The sequence below is a fragment of the Acinonyx jubatus genome, chromosome A3 (genome assembly GCF_027475565.1).
Source record: "Acinonyx jubatus isolate Ajub_Pintada_27869175 chromosome A3, VMU_Ajub_asm_v1.0, whole genome shotgun sequence".
NCBI classification, from domain to species: Eukaryota; Metazoa; Chordata; class Mammalia; order Carnivora; family Felidae; genus Acinonyx; species Acinonyx jubatus.
Window position 1 is genome coordinate 103,078,801 of NC_069388.1, and position 27,321 is coordinate 103,106,121.

A 27,321-nucleotide genomic window follows, 5' to 3' on the forward strand; every position below is an offset into this window, starting at 1 on the left:
TGATTGCTTTAACATTCCATACTTACACCCTCAGCAATTCTGATGTAATTGGTCTGGGGTGAGATCCTGGCACGGAGTTTTCAAAGCTCGAGTTTGAGAACCACTGCACTACATCTGAAGCACCCAGAAAGCTACATTACAAAGGGCAGGCTACCGTTGACTTAGCTACTTGGCTACTGACTAACACAACACTCGATATTTAACTGGATCCTGGATTTGGGGGAGGGACTGTTAAGTCACTGGCGGGGGGGGGGGGGGGGGAGGGACAACTGGGGAAATTTTAATATGGAGTGAGTTATTAGATATTACATTCTCTGTGCTACTGGTTAGTGTGGTTACAAAGAACATCACTGTAAAAAAAAAAAAGCATACTCAAGTGTTTAGGGGTGAAATATGATGTTTGAAACTTATTTTCAAATGGTCATGAAAACTTCTACTCAGACTACCAGAACAAAATACCATAGACCGGGTAGCTTAAACAACAGAACTTTATTTCTTACAGTTATGCAGGTTAAAAGTCCAAGCTCAAGATGCTGGCCAATCCTGTTCCTGGTGAGAACACTCTCCCCTAGCTTGCCAGGCTACCTTGTTGTCTGCACAACGGTGGAAGGGGAGAACAAGCAAACCTTTGGGGTCTCTTCTCATAAGGGGACAGATCCGTTCATGGAGGGTTCCACCCTCATGACCTCATCTCATTCAAATCACCTCCCAAAGGCCCCATTTCCAATACTATCACATTGGGTATAAGGACTTTCAGCATGTGAATTTTAGGGAGACAGTTCAGTCCACAGCAAAGTGTATTTATATATAAAGACAAAGCACACACCATAATAAGTTAACAACCAGCAAAGGTAGGGGGAGGGCATACAAAGTTTTATTATTTTTCAATTTTTCAAACATTTTCATAATAAAGAGTTGGAAGGATTTTTGAAGCTGCTAGCAACAGAAAACCTGGGGAAGGGTAAAGGTCACATGAGCACTGTCTTCAAGAATGTGAAGTACTATCCCATGGAAATGTTTTCCTTGTGTTGTTCCAAAGACAGGGCTTGACCCACTGATTCTGGTAGACGCTGAGGTGGCACATTTAGTCTCAACATAAAGGACTTCCTGAAAGCTAGAACTGTCCAACAATGGAAATGTTGCTTTCTGTAAGAACTCAAATGCTTCTCAGTGGAAGTGTTAATGCAGAATCTGGAGAACGATGTCAAGGATGCCACGTGTAGGGGCCTCTGCAGCAGGGCGGAGGCCAGAGTCACCAACTCTCCAAACTGATTATAAAAACACATGTGCACCCATAAGCATACAACACCTAACAAGTAGTCTACAAGCAGGGATGGCTTTCCAGTGATTATCTCCGAAAAATTTGGAGAAAAGAGCCTTAATGTTTCAGGTGTACATTTGTGTTCACGTAGTGTTTCCCACAGGCAGAATCACACATAAACTCAAAGTTCACGTTACGCTCTTAAGTGTCTCCGATCTATCCATCGCCTTGCAACAAATTTACACTCTAGCAGAACTGCTTGTGTGACCCTACTTCCCACCAGGCCAAGTGGGGTTTGAACTCACCACCCTCCCTCTCCAGCCAAAGTCCCGGTCTGCTTCCCGCACTAAACCTGGCTTCCTCAAATCCTTTCCTCCTTTCCTTGCTCCCTCCCAAGTTTCACTGTCAGCAAAGCTCAAACACTGTTTCCTCAAGTTGATCCTTCCTTAAAAGCAAAGGAGATGGTGAGTAGATCAAGACAACGAAGTGGAAACAGGTGGTTTGTTTTCATTTGCCAAACTGGCTACCTGGAAAGGGCTCATAATCAAGGCAAGGTGGTTAGCTCTGTGTTAGCCCCTACCCAGACCACACCTTGCTGCTTCCATGTGCCAACCCTAAGTAGAAACACTCCAACTTTCTGATCAGGAAGAAACCATAAGCCCAATACACAAGATTTCCCACCACCACATGTCCAAAGACAAACACTCTTGTACCAATCTTTATATATTTATTCACACATTTGATAAAAATGTCACAGTTAGAAGTGAAATCATTACAATGACATAAGTAACTGTACAGACTGACCCCAAGTATAGGGTCAAGTTGCCAAAAATAGGAACATGAGCAACATGTAGCTCCTTAACACCTGTGCACTCACACACTCTTGCCCACACCACCATCCATGCCCCAACAATCACAGGCGCTAAGTTCAGACATAGCCCAGGGAGCTTTTCCCTGGCTTCTGTGAAGTCCTGGGGATGAGAAGAGAGAAATGATCAACGAAAAGAAGCTGGAGATACTCAACACATCTCTCTGTTCTGCCAATGACTCAGAGAAGGCAAGACATGAAACACGGGGGCAGTTATTTCCTTGGCACAAAACTTAACAGGCAACAAAAATGTCCAGAGGTTTGAGTCAATCTGAGGCTTAGATCCCCTTTTCAACAACACAAAAGGGTAGCCAAATAGGAAAAAAGGGGAAAATCCAGCCGTTTAAATTCTACGGAAAAAAGAGAAGGGAGTATTTAAAACTTGATCCCTATTCTGTCAGATTGCAGCAGGACCATAAGCAAAATCAGCCAGGCCAAACTGATACCATCTGATTGTGACTTTACCCAAACAGTGTAGTTTGCTTTCGTTTTAACTCTGAAAAGAGGAGGAAAAACTTTGCAGAGGAACAAAAGGGTCACATAAACCACATCCCCATTATATCAGTATTTGGGGCAAGATTACATCTATTTCTTCACACAGCTTGTCTACAGCTCTGAGAGCTCCAAGGGAGTGGCCCAACCCCCATTCCTCTGCCTTTAGCCTTCCAAGATGGACAAGTCCTCAGCATCCAGTCAAACCTGAAGTGTGAAAAATAATGCCTGAATCAAAATGGTGTTTTCTATACAGTAGGACTATGGAGAAATCCTACTCAAGTTCCCAATTCCTACGTTTTGACACAAAGGTTAAAAAAAAAAAAACAAAAAAAAAAAACCCCAAACCTAAAGTGTGATATTTTGAGCATCACCATTGACCCTATCAAAATTAATATAGGGCATGAATAGAGAAGAACTGGTCAATGAAAAGGAAACTGCTTTGGGGGATGGCGAGTCAATGGGGTGGTATTTGGGAGGCAGAAATTCCTTGGTACAAACTTGATGTCCCTAAAGATAGAAGCAGGGTGAGGACAAGGCACTTACACTGCCAAGCAATAGTTCACATCCATTCAACACTAGGACTGTTACCAAGAGCACTCCCAATGACCCCTCATTGAAGACTCAACTGGCCAACTGTACTTTCCAGCTGGACCTTCAGAACTGAAGGAAATCCAAAGCGCTGCAGAACCGATGGTGAGAACTGGAATGTTGGCAGAGGAAACTACTCAGGAAGCGAAAAGAAGTTGTCCCCTTCTGGCCTGAGGTGAGAGGTTTGTTCCAGATTAGCTCAATGAAATACTGAATTTCAAAATGCTGGGCCTGAGAATATGACAACGCCCTCATGGATGATTCCTCCTGTTTTGATAAAGAGCAGTAAGGGCTCTGAATGAAATCGGACACCAGTTATTGAGTCATCCTGCACTGGTGGTTACAGCAGACGCTTTCTAATACATGTCCCCATTCTGTAGCAGATAAGGAACTGAGACAGGGCTAAAAGCAGCCTGTCCCTTCTTATCCCAAAACCCTTCAAGCGTACTCGATCCGGGCAGGGCCACAACTACCCTCATTCTTCCGCTCTGAAGACGGGGTGGTAGCCTTGGCTTCACTACCCGTTTCCAGAGGCTTAGATGAGATATAGTCCTTTACTTTGATCTCCATGTTCTTGGCTTTCAGAGTGGCCATGTGCAGCTTCTCCAGGAAATCTGGCATGCCTGGTGGGAGAGAGGAAAATCTGGGTAGGCTGAAATACAAACTGACAATAGGCTCAAAATTAGAAGGCCCTATTTCTTTCATGGTAGGGAGCCAATTCCTTTCTTATAGAGATCACAGCCTAATCAACAACCTGTGAGTGACAGCTGCCTCCTAAAATGTATACAGAGTGAAAACAATCCATGACCTCGGAGATCCTTTGGTAAGGGGTACTGATCAAGCCGCATAAGGCTTTTAGGTGATTAAAACACCGCTTATCAGTAGCATAGCCTAATTATCTGCCAATTTTATTTAGACAAATATCAAACACAAACACCTAATCTCTCCATTCTCCCCCTGAGGTATCAGAAGCTGCCTACAGAGAAGCAAAAGAAAGAAAATCACATGAGGATGCTTTTTAAAACAAGGAATTGGAAGAAAAAGGTACAGTTACAGCTGTGATATGTAGCCTTTGTCAAGATACATGGTAGCCCCTTTCTCAAGGTTACTGTCCTATAACTACCACATTTTTTCCACCAGATTGTATGGCCTCCAACACTATCTAAAAAGAAAAAAATTGTTAACACATTAACATACACAGTCCATATTTAAGGAATAAAAGCTAAGCAACTGTTCTTAAAACTCCCTTCTGGGCACGCACATGTTGCTTTCAGGGACTCCCTAACTCTCATCCCTCTGAACCCCAGCTGGAGGCTTCAATGTCTTCATAGTATTCAAGAATGGACCAGGAAAGATATTTAATTTCTCCAACAGTGCTCCCATGAGACAAGCACTAATCTTGCTTGCCATTAAGAGCTAGAGAAAAACAAAATGCTCAGCCCAGGTTCCAGGCCCTGTATACAAGTGCCCACTCACCACTGGAAACCATCCAACTAACGCAGTAGCGAGGAAACACAGTCTGGGGATTGTCACTGTAGGTCAACAAGTAGTCAAAGCCATTCTGAAAAAGAAGTACAGCAAAAATAATGATACCTGAATTACCCACCATAGCTTCCATATCCAGTACCCCAGAATGATCATGATCGGACTCTGGGGCAGACAGTGTCATTTTTTACCCTGCTCAGAAAAGCGTTAATACTGAAGACCTCAGAGGTTGCCATTCGTAGAAGGGCCACCCTACAAGGTTGGCCCTCAGGTGATGTCGGGGAACTCGGCTCCCGGACTATTCCCAGTCAACAGTTGTTAAGTGTAAGGGTGACTCCCTGTGTGTCTTGTCTGTTTGTGCAAACAATCATACAGTTTGCGCTGAACACCTGTTTTCCTTCTGGGGACATCTGGAATTTTGGTATGTGCTATGCAGAGGATCCCTATGTGACCAGCCCTGAATAAAAATCTTGGGTGCTGAGTCTCTAATGGGCTTCTCTGGGCAGAAACATCACATACCTGTTGCTATGTTTTTGTTGCTAGAAGAATGTGCTCTCCTTCACGGGAGACAGCAAGAGGAAGCCTCCACATGGATTCCTTCAGACTCTGCCTGTCTCTTCCCTTATGATCCAGCTGCGTATCCTTACTACATGACTATATAATGAATCTTAGTCATGAGTACAATTACATGCTGAGTCCTAGGAGTCCTTCCTGTGAATTTTGGGAGTGGTTTTGAAAATCCCAACACATATCCCAAAATGTTTAAAGGTCCTAATCTTTATCAAAATGATACAAACTCTGGGGCGCCTGGGTGGCTCAGTTGGTGAAGTGTCCGACTTTGGCTCAGGTCATAATCTCGTGGTTCATGGGTTCTAGCCCTGCATCGGGCTTTGTGCTGACAGCTCGGACGCTGGATCCTGCTTCGGAGTCCACATCTCCCTCTCTCTGCCCCTCCCCCACTTGTGCTCTGTCTCTCTCTCAAGAATAAACATTAAAAAAAAACTCCCGGGGGTGCTTGGGGGGCTCAGTCGGTTAAGCATCCAATTTCGGCTCAGGTCATGATCTCACAGTTTTCGAGCCCCGTATCAGGCTCTGTGCTGACAGCTCAGAGCCCGGAGCCTGCTTTGGATTCTGTGTCTCCTTCTCTCTCTGCCCCTCGCCCACTTGTGCTCTGTCTCTCAAAAATAAATACATGTAAAAAAATTTTTTTTAATTTTTAAAAATTATTTTTAAAATGATATAAACTGTGCCACACTGCTGCTGCTGCTGCTGCTACTACTACCAGCAAACCTTTATAGACCACTTAATGGTGTGCCAGGAACTATTTCAACTTATAATGTAGATACTGTTACCCCATTTTGTAGGGGGGGAAACTGAGCAAAAAGGAGCTTTGCCCAAGGTTACCCACATACTCAATGACAGCTAAGATGAACCCAGAATTCTGACTGCAGGGCCCTTGCACCCACCACTCTTTTTGGCTCAGCACTCTCACTGCCTAACTCCAGTGAAGGACAGGAAATTAAGGAGATTGACAAGTGTCCTGATCCTAGGAGAAGTAACCGATCATACTCCATCCAAAGGGGTAAGAGATAACCGCTCTTATGTCGCACTTTTTTTTAATGTTTATTTTTTAGAGAGAGAGTACATGCGTGAGCAGGAGAGGGGCAGAGAGGCACAGAGAGGATCTGAAGCAGGCTTTGTGTGACAGCAGAGAGCCTGACATGGGACTCCAACTCAGGAACCGTAAGATCATGACCTGAGCTGACGTCGGACGCTTAACCAGTGAGCCACCCAGGTGCTCCTATGTCTGTACTTTTTAAAGCAGAGTGGCCACAACTCCAGGTGGCAGAACTACAACTTTAAATTCCCATGTTTTTTTTTTTTTAAACCAATTTTTTAAAATGTTTATGTATTTATTTTTGAGAGAGAGAGCGAGCGAGCACAAGCAGGGGAGGCGAAGAGAGAGACGGAGACAAAGGATCCCAAGCAGGCTCTGCTCCAACAGCAGAGAGCCCGATGCAGGGCTTGAACTCACAAACCATGAAATCATGACCTGAGCCAAAGTGGGATGCTCCGCTGACTAAACCACCCAGGTGCCCCTAAATTCCCATGCTTTTACACCAAAGTTCTTTTTTTTCCTGAATGGACTGTTTAATCTTTTATTCGTTTACTCAATACATATTTGAATGTCTGCTGTGATTGGCACTGTGCTGGGTATGACAGAGCAAACAAAAATGTGCTAGTCCCTGCCCTCAGGAGCTTTCAATAAACAGAATAGATGCCTAACAGAGATACAGATGAATACTATGGAAGTAAAGAGAAGGGAAAGGTAAAACCTGTACGGTGGAAACAGTAACAGTACCCACCACAAAGTTGGCTAGAAGACTAAATTAGTTAATATATATAAAAGACTTTATTCTTCCCATAAAACACTTGGGCTGAGAAGTCAAGAGACCCAGGTTCTCATCCACCACTACTTGTGTTTTAAAAGGAAACCAAAAACAATGATTACCCATAAGAAGAAGGAAGGAACTGGGTGGAAGGTACAGGGATATAAGCAAAATCACTCTAGTTATTGATAAATTTCACTTTGGAAAAACAAATTTTTTTCATAATTTAATAAAACAAAATTAAGTTTAAAAAGCAGTATCTAAAAATCAAAAGTAAAGTAGAAAACAGGGAACCCAACTACAAACTGAGTAAGAAAAATCACAAAGAGAACACCTATTTCAAATAACTTTAAGTGCTTATTTTTGGGGGCGCCTGGGTGGCTCAGTCGGTTGAATGACCGACTTTGGGTCAGGTCATGATCTCACGGTTCATGGGTTCGAGCCCCGCGTCGGGATCTGGGCTGACAGCTCAGAGCCTGGAGCCTGCTTTGGATTCTGTGTGTCTCTCTCTCTCTGCCCCTCCCCCACTCATGCCCTCTCTCTGCCTCTCAAAAATAAAGAAACGTAATAAAAAACTTTTTTTTAATGTTTATTTTTTGAGAGAGAGAGAGTGGGGGAGGGGCAGAGGGAGAAAGGGACAGAGGATCCAAATCGGGCTCACGCTGACAGCAGAGAGATGACATGGGCTCAAACCCACAAACCACAAGATCATGACCCAAGCCGAATTTGGATGCTTAACTGACTGAGCCACCCAGGTGCCTCTCAAGTAACTTTAAAACTCAATTATTTTGTACCCTGTGTACATACCCTAAGGATACAAATATATATATACACAAATTTAAAATCATCACATTATTGGTGATCTTTGCGGTATTACTCTGAAGCTGTTGTGTATATTTCAGGTTAAAGCAAATGAGTAGTTATGTTTGGAGTGGTAAGAACTGAATTTCTCATCATGGGAAAAGATGACAGATGTAAGACACAAAATAATAAACAACTCTCCAGTCTGAAATTTGAATTAAAAGTATTGGCATGTATTTAAGATTTATCTTTAAAACAAACAAGTAAAATTTATTACTTAGTTCTATCTTCTGAAAAGACCTAAAAACAATGAGCAAACCAATAGCTATTACTCCTAGAAACCAAATTCTGGTTATTTTTAAAGATTTTATTTTCAAGTAATCCCTATACCAAACCTGGGGCTTGAACTTACAACCCTGAGATCAAGAATCACATGCTCTACTGACTGAGCCAGTCATCACCCCCAAATCCTGGTATTTAAATGACATTTTCTTAAAAGGAACCAGGACTCCCTAAAGAAATGCTAATTTCAGGTTTACAGCTAAACCTATACAAGATGAACCTAGGATATCTTATAACAGCAGAAAACAAAAGAACCCCTGAGGTCAAGTCAAAAGGATTCAAGCCAGGAAGATGAGGCCCCTAATGGCCAAAATTGGGACGAATCTGAGTATCAATAATTGTAGGGGCACCTGAGTGGCTCAGTCAGTTAAGCATCCAACTCTTGATTTCAACTCCGGTCATGATCTTGCAGTTCATGGGTTCAAGCCCTACACTGGGTTCTGTGCTAAGAGCTTAGAGCCTGCTTCGGATTCTCTCTCTCCCTCTCTCTGCCCCTCCCCCCTGCTCGCACCTCTCTCTCAAAATAAACAAACTGAAAAAAAGAAAAAGAATAACTGCAATAGGTTAAAACTAACCAAACATGTTTAAAAATTGAAATAGCTACCCTCAAGACAAAAAGCTTCTACACAGCGAAGGAAACAATCAGCAAAACTAAAAGGTAACCAATGGAATGGGAGAAGATATTTGCAAATAACAGATCAGATAAACAGTTAGTATTCAAAATCTATAAAGAACTTCTCACACTCAACACCCAAAAAGCAAATAATCCAGTGAAGAAATGGGCAAAAGACATGAATAGACGCTTCTCCAAAGAAGACCTCCAGATGGCTAACAGACACATGAAAAAATGCTCAACATTACTCATCATCAGGAAAATACAAATCAAAACCACAATGAGATATCACCTCACACCATTTAGAATTGCTAAAATTAATAATTCAGGCAACAACAGATGCTGGCAAGGATGTGGAGAAAGGGGAACCCTTTTGCACTGCTGGTAGGAATGCAAACTGATGTAGTTACTCTGGAAAAGTGTGGAGGGTCCTCAAAAAATTTAAAATAGAACTACCCTACAACCCAGCAATTGCACTACTAGGTATTTATCCAAAAGATATGGGAGTGCTGATTTGAAGGGGGGCCATGCACCCCAATGTTTATAGCAGCACTATTAACAATAGCCAAAGTATGGAAAGAGCTCAAATGTCCATCAACTAATGAATAAAGAAGCTATGATACACACAGACACACAGACACACACACACACACACACACACACACACACACACACAATGGAATATTACCTGGCTATCAAAAAGAATGAAATCTTACCATTTGCTACAATGTGGATGGAACTAGAATGTATTATGCTGTTTGAAATAAATCAGGCAGAGAAAGCCAAATATCCTAGGATTTTACTCATATGTGGAATTTAAGATACAAAACAGATGAACATAAGGGAAGACAAGCAAAAATAATATAAAAACAGAGAGGGACACAAAACCATCCAAGAGACTCTTAAATACAGAGAACAAACTGGGGGTTGCTGGTGGGGTGCTAGGTGGGAGGTGTGGGCTAAATGAGCAAGGGGCATTAAGGTGGACACTTGCTGGGATGCGCCCTGGGTGTTATATGTAAGTGATGAATCATTAACTTCTATTCCTGAAATCATTATTACACTATATGTTAACTAACTTGAATTAAAAAAAAAAAAAACTAACTAAAATAGCATTAGAAGAAGTCTTCTATCAGTTCTTCTACAGCAAAGACTAATGGTATGTGTCTATAACAAAAAAATAAAAACTTTACCTTTGGAGGATCCCTGGTTGAAAGGACCAATGCATTATTTTGAAACTCATAAATAAAGGAACAAATCAACCATTTCTCTTACTTCCCTTTCCTATGTGCACTATAGAAAACCAAACAGTTGGTGAGGAAAATTACCTTAATGTGTTTCAACTAATAAGTGGAAATAAATGAAGAAAAATAAAGGAATTACAAAACCAGCAATGTGTTATACCCCTAATGAAATAACGGATCTGAGCCATAATCACCAATCATTTCTAAATTCACAAAGAAAGAAACAGTCATCAACTGGCCTTCTGATACAGTGGTCTTGCCCAAAACAACCAACCAGCCTGAATCTGTTCAAGCCTGAGGTTTGAACAGTAACTACCAATACCCAGGAAATATTGGGTACAGACACAGAGGAACACATTAAATGATACTATGGAGATACAATCATCAAGATCCAGGACAAAAAAACCCTGCTTCTTCAACAAATATAATTGCAAAACAGCAACAACAAGAAGAAACAAAAAAAACAAACAAAAACAAAAAACAAAAAAAAAGAGGGGAAACATACTGACTTCAAAAGACTCGAGATAATATGAACAAATTTCAAATGTCTAGAGTCTGAATCATATTTTTTTTCCTTCAAGAATTTAACCTTTTGGGGGGAGCCTGGGTGGCTCAGTCGGTTGAGTGTCCGACTTCAGCTCAGGTCATGATCTCACAGTCTGTGAGTTCAAGCCCCATGTCAGGCTCTGTGCTGACAGCTCAGAGCCTGGAGCCTGCTTCTGATTCCATGTCTCCCTCTCTCTCTGCCCCCTGCCCTGCTCACACTCTGTCTCTCAAAAAGCAAATAAACATTAAAAAAAAAAAAAAACAATTATCTTTTGGCACACCTGGGTGGCTCAAGCATCAACTCTTGATTTCAGCTCAGGTCATGATCTCACGGTTCATGAGTTCAAGCCCTGTGCCAGGCTCCACACTGACAGCAAAGAGCCTGCTTGGGATCCTCTCTGACCCTCCCAGCTCGTGCTCTCTCAAAATAAATAAGAAAAAAAAAAAAAAAGATATTTACTTTTTTTTAATTTATTTTTTTATTTTGAGAGAGACAGAGACAGAAACCAAAGACTCAACCAAAACTAAAACCAAGACTCAACACTCAACCAACTGAGCCACCACCCAGGTGCCCAAACTTTTTTTTTTTTTTTAAAGCAGGCTTCATGCCCAGCACGGAGTCTGACGCAGGGCTTCATTTCACAACTGGGAGATCATGACCTGAGCCAACTGAGTCCTGATTCAAATAAACCAACTACAAAAAAATTCATGGACCATCAGGAAAATATGAACACTAACTAGATTATTTGATATTAGGGATCATTATGACACTGAAGTTATATTTTCAAAAATGTTTTTTCTTTTTGAGATAAATACTGAAATATCTATAGAAGAATTCTTCCATGGGTTCTTCTATAGTAAAGCAAGAAACTGTTTCAAAATAATCAGGAGAGCAGGAAAAGGGACAAGAAAGGATATAGATAAAATAAGTTTGTCCATGAGTTGATCACTGTTGGAGCTGGGAATGGATACAGAAGGTTCATCAACATGATTCTTTCTACTTCTTTATCTTTTAATTTTTTTTTTTTTAACATTTATTTATTTTTGAGACAGAGAGAGACAGAGCATGAACAGGGGAGGGGCAGAGAGAGAGACACAGAATCTGAAACAGGCTCCAGGCTCTGAGCTGTCAACACAGAGCCTGACGCGGGGCTCGAACTCACGGACCGTGAGATCATGACCTGAGCCGAAGTCAGACGCTTAACCGACCAAGCCACCCAGGCGCCCCTCTTTATCTTTTAATTAGGGAAAATTTGAAATGTATATAAAAGTAAAACAAATAAAACACCATACCTTGGCTCAAGGATCTATTTTCCATCTGCCAAGTCCAAATGCAGCTGCCTGGTTTTCAAGTATTCTATCTACATGGTCAATGTTAACTTATCACTCCTCCCTAATCTCAACTTTCCTTTCTAAGTGGTGAGTCTCTGAACCTATTCATGGCTCATTTTTGTCTTTGTCTTTGATAAATCATGCCGTGTCTGCTCCCAGGGCGCTTCCTGTTTTCCTCTATCCAGTCTGCCTTTTCAAGAGACCCCACTCAAATCTTACCTTTTTCATAAGAGCTTGCCACCAATATACTAAAAGAATTATATAGATAATCTCTATTGTTCCCCCACCCCAATTGAAAGAAATTATTTACTGGGCCCCTGCTAGATACAACACACTCGGCTAGGTGCTAAACGATGCTTTGGCTATTTCATGGTCATGGTTTCTAAAGGTAGCAATGCTGGAACTCAAGTCAGTTTTTTCCCAATAGGAAATATATGGGGGGCAAGGTTAAAATTTTAAAGGAAAAGAGTGAGACCTAAGTCTGTCTCCCACACGGTCTCCAGCCTGACCCAGGCTCCCCTTCCTAAAGGCAACTAGCCATGGACACTAAGTAGCCTTACTACTTCTTTTCTATTTTCTAAAGTTCTAAAGGACTTTTTAACTACAACACACTGTAAATAAACTTTTTACACTGCAACCAGTTCTCTCTCAGCCTCATACACACACATTCATACATCCTTATGTACCTAAACAAGTCTCATGAAATATGCTTACACTCAGATGATTTCTACTCTGTATATTTTTTCTTTTCTTTTTTTTTTTTAAGCTGGTCATAATGCACTAAAGTAATTTTGTCTTCCACTAATGGGTAGCAATCTGTTTGAAAAATACTGTTCTAAAAATAGTATACAAGTAAACACACAGATCTCCCAGTTAAAAAGAGTCAATCACCACATTAACTGAAGTGAACCACCATTTCTGTCATATTTAAAGTCCCACGTCAGGCAGTATAAATAGAACAACTTGTTGAAAACAAAACCATACTAACACACAGTTCATCCAGCTCAAAAATAAAAGTAATGGAAAGAAACAAAGCCTTTAATTGTAAAGTGAAATACAACTAAAACCAGCAACCACTGGAATCAATACGTAGTAAACTCAATAGATTTGACAAAAAAAAAAAAGCAATTCCCTACATTGAAAAAAAAATTCTTCTCAAAGAAAGGTCACAGAATTTTAAAGAAAGCTGAGAACATTATTTTAACCCTCTCATTTTACAGATAAGGAAACAGAAATCCAGAAAGGTTTCAAATGTTTTGCCCATTGTGGTGAAATTTTGATGGAAAAGATGCTCCTTCAGTTCCCAAAGATTGCCGCTAACAGGCCGTCGTCTTCTCCTGTCTCTCATACAAATAGGAATCGTGGGTCATCAGAACTTTGTCCTGGAGGATCTTCCAGGTGTTATCACCTACAGCAATGGTTCTCAAACCAGCAGTATCACATTGGGACCTCTTAAAAATGAGAATTCTTGGGCCACACCCCAGCACTGTATGTTAACAAGCTCCAGTGGACTCTGATGCATGCCAAGTTTGAGAACCATTGCCCTTCCCAGTTCAGACAAAAGGCATTCCTTGAGAAAATCCCATAGCACCTACACATCATCTCTTGGATGATGTAAAACTCACCTCATCAAATGACTTGTGGGGACGGATAACCATCTGGGATTCATACGATCTGACCCTTACAAATTCTGGAGACTCTGGAACACTAGGGTGCTCCACAGCACTGGTAAGGAGAAAAGTTAAGGAAACTCAGTAATGTTTACATACAAAACAGCGTAAGAGCTAAAGTTAAGGGGAAAATCTAAAAAGCTGACTCTAATTTTTAAAATAAAACAGAGAGTCACCAAGATGAATGAATACAAACTAAGTTCTAAAAACAAAGTGAGTTTCCTTGGTGATTCCTAGGCTTTGTAACCTTTGTGTTGAAGAAAAAAGCACTTATTTTTCTAATTATCAATATTAAGGTTAAAGAAATGGTTTAATGAAAAGCTTACACCCCTTCTATCTTCCTAGACTGTCACCAGTCAAAGCCCACTCATGTTCTAGCTGGGATGGATGGGGTCCTAGCAGCACCCCTATTAACAAGACCATGCAAACTCCCACCAGACATCTATGAAGGACACAGCTAAAGGATCTCAGGAGGAGCCACAAGTAACCACACATACCGTGACACCAACACCATCACGTTGTTTTCCTGATCCACGCTATACCGTCGAACATAAACATAATCCCGGGAATACATTGGATACTAAAGGAAAGAATAGGCAGAATTAGTGTTCTGCCTCACATGGATGTGATAAAAGTAAAAATAGTAAAGAAAATACTCACAGGAAAATGGGTTACCCAGTGAAGAACCTCAGAACCACTAACCACATCCCTCTCAATCACTTCCAGCTTGATTACCAGGGCATCCCACTTTTTTCTATACTCTGTATCCAGCTGTAGAAAGAGAAGAGAATGTCAAGACCTAAGAAATTCAAAACAAAGCTGCAGAAGACTTCTCCAGATGCTTGGACCTCTGACCCAAGGATCTTATTCTGAAATGGAAACCTGACCTAAAAGTGGCAAAGTATGAAAAACACAGCTGTGTTTATTTTAGACAAGTCTTTCAAAATCCTTTCTTATAGGCCAATAGCATTATCTTGAAAGTGAATCTTACTAAAGAAAGGCAAAGCACAGGGGTGCCTGGGGGGCTCAGTCAGTTAAGCAACCAACCCTTGATTTTGGCTCAGGTCATGATCTCATAGTTCACGGGGTCGAGCCCCACGTTAGGCTCTGCACTGACTGCATGGAGCCTATTTCGGATCCTCTCTCTGCCCCTCCCCGCTCACTCTCTCTCTCTCTCAAATATTTTTTTAAAAAGGCAAAGCAAAGAAAAATATAAGAAAAAAATATTGTGATAGACATGTTTAGGGAAAATTTAATAGGTAGTGACATACAAATGTACAAGGGTAAAACAAATTTTTAAAGATTTAAACAGACAAAAAGCCCAAAAGTATGAGCAACACTTCACAAAAAGAAATGCAGGCAGCATATTTTTAAATTTCTAGCATCACTTGTAACTAGGGAATTTCAAAATAAGACATATCATGCACATCCAAACTCAACAAAAACTCCATATAAATTAACAAAATTCAGTGTTTGGGGGGAAGTGCGCACTTGCATATTATTAGTGAGTGTTATAATCATTAATTAGTTACTGAAAGCCTGATAAAACAGTGAAAAATCCAAGAAGGAAAAAAAAATTTTTATACAACTCTAGGTGATCCCACCTCCCCTTTTCGTACATTTCCACCCAAGGAAGAAAGGAGTCTTTAAATACTCTTCATCTTTACTAAATAAATAGCTTCACTGTGGCAATATTCCACATTACTAAATCCTGATTGGATCTGCACTCAAGAGGAAAATGCTGTAAAGAACATTATCGGGTCAATAAATAAAAACTGGAATACAAACAAGAGTAGAAGAGTTGCAAAAAAAAAAAAAAAGGGTATAAGAGCTGCATCAATGTTAAATTTAGAGACTTTCATAATGGCACCACAGTTAGGAGAATATGTCTAGTTTTAGGAAATACACACTGAAGGATCTCGGAATAAAGGGTATGTAACTTACCCTTAAATTGTTTAGGAAAAAATAACTGTAACGCCTTATAAAATACTAAAAACATTCAATTCGTTCCTCTAATTGATCTTTCCAACAGCCCTGTAAGAGGATAGAATCAGTCTCATCCCCTTGGACAAAGAGTAAGTCCAATGTCTACCTAGATGCTATTTGACAGGAGAAGGATACAAAAATAGACAGATGTACTGAAGCCAATGTCTTCGGAGTTAAAAAAATTATTCATGTGGACAGTTTGCAGTGGATTTCCAGGCTTAGAAGCTCCAAATCTGGGAAGAAAAATTTACTCACCTGAACGTTGAAGAACTGCCGGGGTGTCACATCTGTGTAGGTTCCAAAAACTAGAATGACATAACAAAGAATAAGGGATTAATGCCACATACCCATCACTTGCCTTATTCCTATCACTTAACTGCATTCCAATTATAGACTACAGACAGATCTTAAAGGCAGATTCAGGAGCACCTGGGTGGCTCAGTCAGTTAGGCGACTCTTAATTTCAGCTCAGGTCATGACTCCAGGGTTCCTGAGATGGAGCCCCACATGGGGCTCTGTGCTGACACAGCGGAGCCTGCTTGGGATTCTCTCACTCCCTCTCTGCCCCTCCCCCCCCATAAATAAACATCAACAACAACAACAAAAACATTTGCTATAGAAAAATAAAAGGCAGATTCAAAAACTAGATTATCATATTGGGACAGCAAAGTAAGACAAAGACAACCTACAGCAAAGTATAGCAATGAAGACACTGAGATACTTGTCATCTGGGGGAGGCAAAACAAAAACAAGAAACCATGGTAAATTTTCTGATCAAGAATCAGAAAAGAACAGTTTAGAGAGGATAAGGAACAAAAGTCCTGCACACCTGGGCAACCATGGAACACACAAGGCAGCCAAGCTGGGCTCACCTCTGTACTGGTAAAGGTGAGTGCCTGTAATAGGGCGCCGCCACAGCTTAAAGTGTTTCTTATCCATCACCATTTCCCATGGCTGCTCTTTGCCCCCTAAATCTTCATTCCCTTCTGTCTGGGATTTTGGTTCTGAAGGGTGGCGTTCAACTCCAGAGCGCTGAAACACATGTGACATTTCCTCCAACCGCTTCATCTCATCAATGGATCTGCAAAGAAAAACAAAAGGAATGGTGCAGGTGGTTGTAATTAACCTGTGAAATGAAATGTCCACACAATGACTTGCATAAGAAAGGTGTGGGTTCACTCAGATATCACCTCACGCCAGTCAGAGTGGCCAAAATGAACAAATCAGGAGGCTATAGATGCTGGAGAGGATGTGGAGAAACGGGAACCCTCTTGCACTGTTGGTGGGAATGCAAATTGGTGCAGCCGCTCTGGAAAGCAGTGTGGAGGTTCCTCAGAAAATTAAAAATAGACCTACCCTATGACCCAGCAATAGCACTGCTAGGAATTTACCCAAGGGATACAGGAGTACTGATGCATAGGGGCACTTGTACCCCAATGTTTATAGCAGCACTCTCAACAATAGCCAAATTATGGAAAGAGCCGAAATGTCCATCAACTGATGAATGGATAAAGAAATTGTGGTTTATATACACAATGGAATACTACGTGGCAATGAGAAAGAATGAAATATGGCCTTTTGTAGCAACGTGGATGGAACTGGAGAGTGTGATGCTAAGTGAAATAAGCCATACAGAGAAAGACAGATACCATATGGTTTCACTCTTATGTGGATCCTAAGAATCTTAACAGAAACCCATGGGGGAAGGGAAGGAGGAAAAAAAAAAAAAAAGAGAGGTTAGAGTGGGAGAGAGCCAAAACATAAGAGACTGTTAAAAACTGAGAACTGAGGGTTGATGGGGGGTGGGAGGGAGGGGAGGGTGGCTGATGGGTATTGAGGAGGGCACCTTTTGGGATGAGCACTGGGTGTTGTATGGAAACCAATTTGACAATAAATTTCATATATTAAAAATAAAAAAATAAATAAACTTAAATTGTTAATATATTAAAAAAAAAAAAGGTGTGGTTAAAGCAGTATAAAATGAATAAAAACCTGACTTCCTGAGTTTGAATCCCAGTCCAACATTCATTCACCAAAACATTAAATTACTTGACCAGTCTGTATTCTTAATCTGTAAAATGGGGATAATAACAGCACCTACCTCAAAGGGTTGATTATAAAAACTTATATAATTACATATTTTTCCTCCTCTTTTAAAAATATAATTCACATTCCAGAAGAATCATCATTTTATAGCATATAATTCAATGTTTTTTAGTATAGTCACAAGGTTGTGTAACCATTACCACTAATTCCAAAACATTTTCATCATCCCCCCAAAAAACTATACCCATTGGCAGTCACTTACTCCCATAACCTCTCACAACCACTCATCTATTTTCCATTTCTATGAACTTGTCTATTTTGGACAATTAATATAAAGACTATACAATATATAGTCCCTTGTGTCTTGCTTTTTCCACTCAGCATATTTTCTTATGAATTTTTTAATGTTTATTTTTGACAGAGAGAGGGAGGGAGGGGCAGAGAGAGAGGGGAAACACAGAATCTGAAGCAGGCTCCAGGCTCTGAGCTGTCAGCATGGAGCCCGATGTGGGGCTCAAACCCACAAACCACGAGATCATGACCTGAGCTCAAGTAGGACGCTTAACCGACTGAGCCACCCAGGCGTCCCTCCACTCAGCATAATTTCAAGGTTCATTCATGGTGTACTTTGTTCCCCTCTTTTTTGGCTGAATACTTCTATTTCACTGAATGATACATCACATTTTGTTTATCCATTCATCAGGTGATGGGCACTTAAGTAAGTTTCTACTTTTTGGCTGTTTAAAATAATAATGCTATAAACAGTTGTGTACAAGTTTTCATGTAGACACAGTTCTACACAGCTTTCAGTTCTCTTGGGTAGATTCCTAGGATCGAATTTGCTGGGTCATGGCAACTCTATGTTTAACCTTTTGAGAAACTGCCCAATTATTTTCCAAAGCAGCTGCACCATTTTTATATTCATACCAACAACGTATGAGGGTTCCAACTGCTTCACATCCTTGCCAACACTTGTTATTGTCTATCTTCATGGTTCTAGCAATCCTAGTGGGTGTGAAAAGCATATCTCATTATGGTCTTTGATTTATATTTCCCCAGGGCCTAATGATGCTAAGCATATTTTCAAGTGCTTATTGGCCATTTGCGTATCTTCTTTGGAGAAACAGCTATGGAACTCTTCGCCTATTTTTAAATGTTTGAGAGAAAGAGCACATATGCACCGCATGTGGGGGCGGGGCAGAGAGAGAGAGAGAGAGAGAGAGAGAGAGAGAGAGAAAGAGAAAGAGAGAGAGTGTCCCAAGCAGGCTCCGTACTGTCAGCCCAAAGCCCTACATAGGACTTGATCTCAGGAACCCTGGGATCATGACGTGACCTGAAATCAAGAGTCGGACATTTGGGAGCACCTGGGTGACTCAGTTGGTTAAGCGTCTGACTTTGGCTCAGGTCATGATCTCATAGTTCCTGAGTTCAAGGTTGCTTCGGGCTCTGTGCTGACAGCTCAGAGCTGGAGCTTGCTTCAGATTCCATGTCTCCCTCCCCCGCTTGCACTCGGTCTCTCAAAAATAAACGTTAAAAAAAAAAAAAAAAAAGTCAGACACTTAACCAACTGAGCCACCCAGGCGCCCCTTTGCCTATTTTTAAACTGTTATTTTATTGCATTTTTTTCTTGTTGAAATGTAAGAGTTCTTCTATATACTCTCAATAACAGTCCCTTATCAGATATAATTTCTATTTTGTCCATTGCTTTGGGTTATCTTTTCAGTTTTTTGATAGTGACCTTTGATGCACAAAAGTTTTTAATTTTGATGAAATCCAATTCACTTATTTTTTCTTTGATTGCCTGTGTTTTTGGAGTTACAGCTAAGAAACCATCACTGCCTAATCCAAAGTCGTAAGGACTCATGCCTATGTTTTCCTCTAAGAGTTTTAGTATTAAAAAAAAAGTTTTAGTATTAGTTTACACTTTGATCCATTTTGAGTTAATTTTTGTGTATGGTATGAGGCAGGGGGTCTAAATTCATTATTTAGAATGTGCCTCTCCAGTTGTCCCAGACCCATCTGAAGACTATTCTTTCCTCACTGAATTGTCTGGCACTTTTTTTGAAAATCAACTGGCCATAAATATAAGGGTTTATTTCTAAAACTCTCCATTTTATTCCAACAATTTATTTATCCATCCTATGCCAGTACCATATATGTTTTTTAATATTTATTTATTTAAGAGAGAGGGTAAATGGGTTTGAGGCAAAGGGAAAAGGAGAGTGAGAGAGAGAATCCCAAGTGGCTCCACACGTAGTGTGGAGCCCAACACGGCGCTCATTCCCACAACTGTGAGATGGTGATCTGAGCTGAAATCAAGAGTCCAATGTTTTATTTTAATTTTTTTTTTTAACATTTATTCATTTTTGAGAGACGGAGACAGAGTGTGAGTGGGGGAGGGGCAGAGAGAGTGGGAGAATCCAAAGTGGGCTCCAGGCTCTGAGCTGTCAGCACAGGGCCCAACACGGGGTTCAAACTCACAAACCGTGAGATCCTGACCTGAGCCGAAGTCAGACACTTAACTGACTGAGCCACCCAGGCGCCCCGAGAGTCCAATGTTTAACTGACTAAGCCACCCAAGCACCCCCCATATCATCTTAATTACTATAGCTTGGTAATAAGTTTTCAAATCAGGAAGAGAGAGTCCTCCAACTTTGTCCTCCTTTTTCAAAACTGTTTTGACCATTCTGGGTCTTTTTCATTTCCATAGGAGTATCAGGATCAGCTTGTCAAATTGCACAAAATAGTGTATTAATTAAGACTTTGATGAGGATTGTATTGAATTTATAGATCAGTTTGACTAGTATTGCTATCTTCACAATCATCTTCGATTCCATGAACACAGCTTATCTGCCCATTTATATGTTTTAAAAATTGTTGCGATGATCTTTCGCAGTTTAAAAAAAAATGTTGTTGAACAGTACAATGTTGAACAGAAGTGGTGAGAGCAGACATACTTGTCTTATTCCTGATCTTAAGAGAAAACCTTTCAGTCCCTCACCATTAAACTATGCTGCTAGCTATGTCTTTTGTAGATACCCTTAATCAAGTTGAGGAAGTTTCCTTCTATTCCTAGTTGTTGAATGATTTTTTATCATGAGAGGAGGTTGGACTGTCAAAATGCTTTTCTGCCTGTACTGAGATGATCATGTGGTTTTTTAGCCTTTATTAACGCGATGTATTAAACTGATTTTTATTTGATGAACTAACCTTACTTTCCTGGAATAAAACCCACTACTTCATGTCCCTTTTTATATGTTGTTGGATTCAGTTTGTTAGTATTTTGTTCAGAACTACATGAAGCTTTAAAACATCCAAGATAATACCATATAACCTTCTATGTTCCATTATATATTATTTAGGAACATATGCCTATGTATAAAGACACAGATGGGAATGAAATACAACAAACTGAGATAGATAATCTGGGGGACAGGGGAGATTTCAACTGGACAAGAGTACAGAGAAGTCTTTAATGGCATCTTATTTTCTTTCTTAAATATAACTGTATTTGTAACATTCATGTTAAAGTCTTTTTATACATCTGAAACATTTTATAATAGTTTTTTAAAACATGGCTTATATTTTCGCCTTAACGTTTAAATAGCCCATGGAAAGAAAGATTGCTGGCTGTCTGCATCATATACAACTCTTCTGTTATTCAAGACTGAAGAAGACATCAACTACTGATAGACTGTCTGAAATGCCCACTCTTCTTCAACCTTCAAAAAACCACACAGTTCATGGTCAACTTCCAGGCAGAGTAACCATATTCTTTTACTTTTATTCCTCTACAGCCATATATCATATTATAATTAATCTATCTTTATACATGCCTCCTCTTTACTAAACTATGAATTCCCTAATGTCCCCAAATCAGTCTTTCATGTCTGTATTCCCAGCATCTAGAAGTACCTAGTAAACATCAAACACTCCAATGTTTACTGAATAAATGGAGTATATATGAAAGCAGGCCTCAATGATTCAAATTCTTATTAAAAGATTATATTAACACATTACTTTAAAAACCAAACATTCAAAGTTATACTAGTGGCCCAAGATTAAAAGTTTAGAGCAACCCAAAGTGATGGTGACTGTAAACACCTGTGTTCCAGTCCTCACTCTGCCAACTATGTGATCTTATGCCAAGTCATTTTACCTGTAAATCCCTCCCTTTTTCTACCTGTAATGTTAGGACATTATTTCTTGAAGGTTTCTATTAGCTCTAAAATTCCATTTCTCTGGATTTTAAACTTTGGGCTTCGATGAGAATCCCAAAATAGGTGGGATATAGCCCTCTTTCAAGCCCTAGCAGTTGGAGTACAGCACCTAACTTAAAGGAGGTTAATTAGAGACTTCTGGTAGAGGATGTGAATCTTGAGGAAATAATACAAGGCATGGGATCTTTTGGAGATTATTCTCAATGATCTTGAAGGAGTTGAGAGTCCAGCAGTGCAACCAACCTAGGGGAAACAAAATCAGCACTAGTACCCTAAGGAGATTGATTATTCCTACGGCAAGTCTTGGCTGTTCTCTCGGCCAACCTGTACTCTGGTCTTCTTGTCAATGCCCTGAGTGACCTAACATCTTTCTGATTAATCCCTTTGGCTTAAGTTAACCAATATCACCTCTGTTTGCAACCAAGAACCCTAGCCAGTACAATTTATATTGATGTTCTGATGAAAAAAGTTTAACCATTTTTAAAAAGTTTTAATTTGAATTAAAAATTGCAAAACAGGATTCACTGCTACCACTACAAACACATATAGAAATAAGAAAGGAACTTTATACAGTAAGATCTTTCAGAGAAAAAAGCAAAAGCAAAACCAGAACCAGACTGGCTCAGAGAACAATTCAGGCATCACATAGCACCAATTATGACACTTTTCAGGACTAGTAAAGCATTCTTCAGTAAAAATTAAGCACCACCCTTGAATGTCATTCTTATCACATAATGAAGAAGGGGAGGAATGTCTTATTAAAACTTCATCAGAGGCTCATAAAATTACATAGTAAGGTTTTAAGAAAATTATATGACTATAGGCAATACTTTTAATGGCCTTATAAGGTGGTACAGAGCTTCTGACCCATTGCTTTATCAACCTCTCCTATATAATTAAAGGCCACTAGGTGACCTTGATTAAAATTATGAGACCAAGTCCCCAGAGGGGGAGAGAAATGTCTTGTGAAGGCCTGACATTCATACTTGAAATAGCACAATCTGAATGCTGGCACAAGACTGCGACACGAAAATGCAAATGATTCTTGTCCACAGATTCAACAATATGTGAAGGGTCTCAACTTCTTTTTTTTTTTTTTTTTAATGTTTATTTATTTTTGAGAGAGAGAGGCAGACTGCAAGCAGAGGGAAGGGCAGAGAGAGAGGAAGACACAGAATCAGAAGCAGGCTACAGGCTCTGAGCCAGAGCTCGATGTGGGGCCCAAACCCTCAAACTGTGAGATCATGACCTGAGCCAAAGTCAGTTGCTTAACGGACTGAGACACCTAGGCGCCCCTGAAGGGTCTCAACTTCTAAATGCTGACATGACAGACATCATTAGCAACACACAGGTGTTCAAAGTCAGTTACTATCCTGTATGTGGAGGAACGAAAACCTCTCGCCATACATCTCTTTAGCCTGCTGTGCCAAATCCTGTTTGGACAGGGTGAGTGTCTAAACCTTGTTATCTAAGAGACTTAAACAGGTAATAAGAAGAAAGGACAAAAGAGATTATTCCCAAAATAGTAACAGAACCAGCAGATTAGTAAAAGGATTAAGAAAAAGACAGCCAATGCTTACCTTTCTCCAAAACTAAAGTCATTTCAATATGGATTGAGAGGTATAGAAAGAAAATGAAGACATAAAACTATTAAAACAGAGTAATAAGTACAACCAGGTTTGGCCATGTAAGTCCTGCCCCAGTATAGAGTTTGATATAAGGGCCCAAAATGATTCAAATAAAGCCATCCCGAAATTAGCCATCCTGAAATTAGTAATTTCAGTAAAACAACTGCCTCAATTCACATAATCCCTTCCTTAAATTACAAATTACGGTCAAAGTTAGAAATTTTCAAGTACAACTGTTACGAGACAACACATCTACAAATAACAAAACATCAGCTAGCTCACTGCGATTCTGGGCCAACTGGTTAACGGTAAAATAATGAAGACAATGTAAAAAATTTCAAGTCAGGTTTAATGTAGTTCTGATGATCTAAGAAGGGTATGCCAGCAAAAAATCTTCAAGTGACAGTGGCAAAAAAGATGAAGGACCTTTTGTTGGTCATTTATCTAATTAATAATACACAAAACAATGTAACAAAAGTTACAATTATTCTAAATGCCCTGAGATAAAAGTGGGAAACTAAACAATTTCTTTATGAAATTTTACTGGCACTTATTTACTCAAATTTCTGGAGCAATGGACTGTAACTTTTTTAACAGGAGGAGGGGTTAATAGAACATTTTCCCCTAGCCTTTCATATTTCTTAACTTCCTTCCTCCTTTTGTTCTTGTAATTTTTTTTTTTAATGTTCCAAAGCAATAAAAAATTACTACTGTATTTTTCCATAAGATCTGTCCTGGGCTCACAGAATGCCAGCTAGTACCAAAAACCAAAAACAATGATTGAAAGTTATTTTGTTTGATTTAATTGAAGCCACTGGGTATGAATACTAGACCAAGCATTAAAAGACCTGATTTCTACACCTGGTGCCCATCAGTGTGCCAGTCACTTTGTACACGTTACTCCATTTCTCAAATTTTCTTGCTGTTGCTAAATAAATGAGATTCTATTTGTTAAGATGTTCTCAAGCACAGAAGAATTGAAAGCCAGGTTATTCCTTTTCATTCTGAACGGAGACTCAAGTAACATAAGAAAAAACACACACCACGTTTAAAGCATACATTCAAAGAGTACCAGCACAAGTTGGTACAAAAACAGCACAGAAGAACCAAATGCTGTGATTTAGGGGCCATGGGACAATCATGCTCTTCTTCCATTAACAATGAAAAAAATGCACTTGTCCTGAGGCACATTCAACCGTGCTCCATTATGGAAGCCACCCAAAATCATTTCACTAGAACAAACAAAATCTAAGATGTTCCAAACTAGCTATAAGAACCTCAGCAGTGCCTCCTTTAAAGCAAATAAAATACTTAAACGACAAACAAAAAATGTTCACCTGAACCCAGAATATTTTATTAAATAAAATATATGACAAGATATTAGAAACATAAGAAACCTATAGAACCACCGTACAATCGGCATATAGTTGAACAGCGTTACTATTCGTCTCCCTAGCAAGGTAACAAACGTTTTTTTTTAGTTCTCAAAATGGACACCTTCATCAAATTTTAGGTATATGACTGAATTCAAGCATGAACTAGAAAACAAATTGTTAAACGAAGGTCTTTACTAGAACAACTCTGGAGAATCAGAAAGGACCTTAAGTGTTCTGACTGGCCTTCATCTAAGCTTATGAAATTCGCGAGTGGGTTAACAGAGGGCAATACCTCTTCAGGAGCTGGATTAGAACCAAGAGTGTTTCAAATGCCCCCGGGTTTCACAGACAGCTCAAAGAGAAGGGAAATGGTACGAATACAGGGCCTGGCCATCAACTGGTCTCTTTCTGCTACAGTGGGTAGTGACTACGGACTCAAATGTTTACCACATGCATTTTTTATCTTGTTTTCCTCTCTAGCTCCTGCTAATGGGAGGCCTACTAAACAAAGGCTCCAGGACAGACTGTCCATAAAAACACATGAAATAAGCCAAAGAACGTCATCTACCACCCAGGCCCCCAATGCTATTCAATTCCCATCCCAAAACATCTCCCTCTCTTTTGCACCAGGTAGCCCTTTTCTGGTTTTGTCTTTCCTAAATAGATCCAACTGGGAATTTTCCTCTCAAACTTGACTACTGGGGAACATGAGTATTTCATCATCAAAAAGAAAACGAAAATTCAAACAGTTAATTGATAATTTCTTAATACAAAGGTTTTCCTCCCATAAGTCATTTTATTTCCCATACCTGAGACTGAGAAGTTGCACAAGAATACTAACAGAAACTAGGCAAGCAACCTATCATGCTTTGGTATCTTAACATTTTTGTGAATAAGATTAAGATTTTCAATTGCATTTATATCCTCAAGGTGGATATTTAGTAACTAGTAAGTTTTCTATATGTATATCATAGTACTGCAGGGATCAAAACCATAGCCTAGGGCCAACCACCTAATTTTGTAAAGATTTACAGGGAAACAAAAATTTAGGGGGTGGAGGAAGAGAGGGGATATTTGTTAAAAGGAAAATACAGAGGGGCGCCTGCGTGGGTCAGTTGGTTAAGCATCTGGACTCTGATTTCGGCTCAGGTCATTATCTCCCGGTTGTGGGCTCTGCGCTGACACTTCGGATCCTGCTTGGGATTCTCTCCCTCTCTCTCCCTTTTTCTGTTCCTCTCCCACTTATGCTCTCTCTCGAAATAAATAAACTTAAAAAAAAGGTTTACTAAAAAAAGAAAACACAAAGATACTGTAAAGCAAGAACTAAATCAAGGCTTCCCATGAAATTAGTTGAAAACTATAAGGATTAAGATTCAGAACCACAGATTATCAAATTCAACCAATGGTACTGCATTTTTCACCCAGAAATTTTGATGATGATGACAGCATAACTTCAGAGCCTAATGAAACACTATTCCCTAAGTTGTAGTTAAAGCAGCAAAAAACTGACCTAATTTTTGCAGGTTAAAATGGCTGGGCTACTGGTTTGAGAAGCCAAAAGCCTTTCCAGCCTCATAATTCTGTCACAGCAGCAAAAGAGCTCTCCTGGCATTTCTCACGAAATCCCATTTGGAATGCAGTAATTTTGTAAATTACATATCCTTAGGTCAAATTTGAAACCTGCATTGAATTTGCACCTTTTTGGAAGAATTAAAGATTACGTGAACCAATGGGTTACATGCCTTCAAGACCTAATTTGTTTTTTACAACGTTATTTCTTCGGCGTGATGCTCCCTATTCAAAGTCTTCCCACCTACACCAATCTGCATTTCGTTATTTCTAGCCAGACAAATGAAATTAGCACAGAAAGACAATAAAAAAAACATGGTGTGCTAAAACAGGATCGAGTTACTGCATCGTCACTTCAAGTACCACCGGGTAAACCGGACACACTGACCGAAAAGGCAGGCCCCGAGGATCGACGTGCCGATCTCCCAATCTGACCCGCGCCAGCGAACCGGACCGAACGACCTCGTCTCCGGACTCACCTCTGCAACTCCTCCTCCTGGATCCTCTCCTCGTCCCACACGAACGCGCCAGCGAGCGCCGCCATCAAGGCAGAGGCATGGCCGGGGCGGCCGCGCAGCCGGCGCCAGAGGCGGCCGAGAAGGACGCGGCGCGAGGTCTCCGAGTAGAGGCGGCCGTACAGCTGCGCGATCTGCTGCGCGCGCCGCACACGCAGGCCCGTCACGAAGCGGCACTGATTGGCCAGCAGGGCTAGCAGGCCCCCGCCCCGCGCCCCCGCGCGTCCCGCCGCCGCCGCGCCCGCTAGCCAGGCGGCCAGGGCCCGCGGCCTCCGCAGGAACATGCCGCCGACGCGCGCCCCGCCCAGACCCTCTTGCCCCACCCCTCGGCGCCCGCTGCGCGCCC

The 27,321-nt window shown here is 40.5% G+C and overlaps 1 protein-coding gene across 1 annotated transcript; it reads right to left on the bottom strand.

Moving 5' to 3' along the window:
- Positions 1-470: 470 nt before the first annotated feature.
- On the bottom strand, positions 471-27,259 carry STARD7 (StAR related lipid transfer domain containing 7). The gene is made up of 8 exons (XM_015073445.3): positions 26,940-27,259; positions 16,494-16,702; positions 15,877-15,926; positions 14,296-14,406; positions 14,133-14,215; positions 13,591-13,690; positions 4,689-4,773; positions 471-3,835 (listed from the first exon to the last, which is right to left on the bottom strand). The coding sequence occupies exons 1-8, from the start codon at positions 27,257-27,259 to the stop codon at positions 3,651-3,653; spliced, it is 1,143 nt and encodes a 380-aa protein (XP_014928931.3). The 3' UTR covers positions 471-3,650.
- Positions 27,260-27,321: the final 62 nt, after the last annotated feature.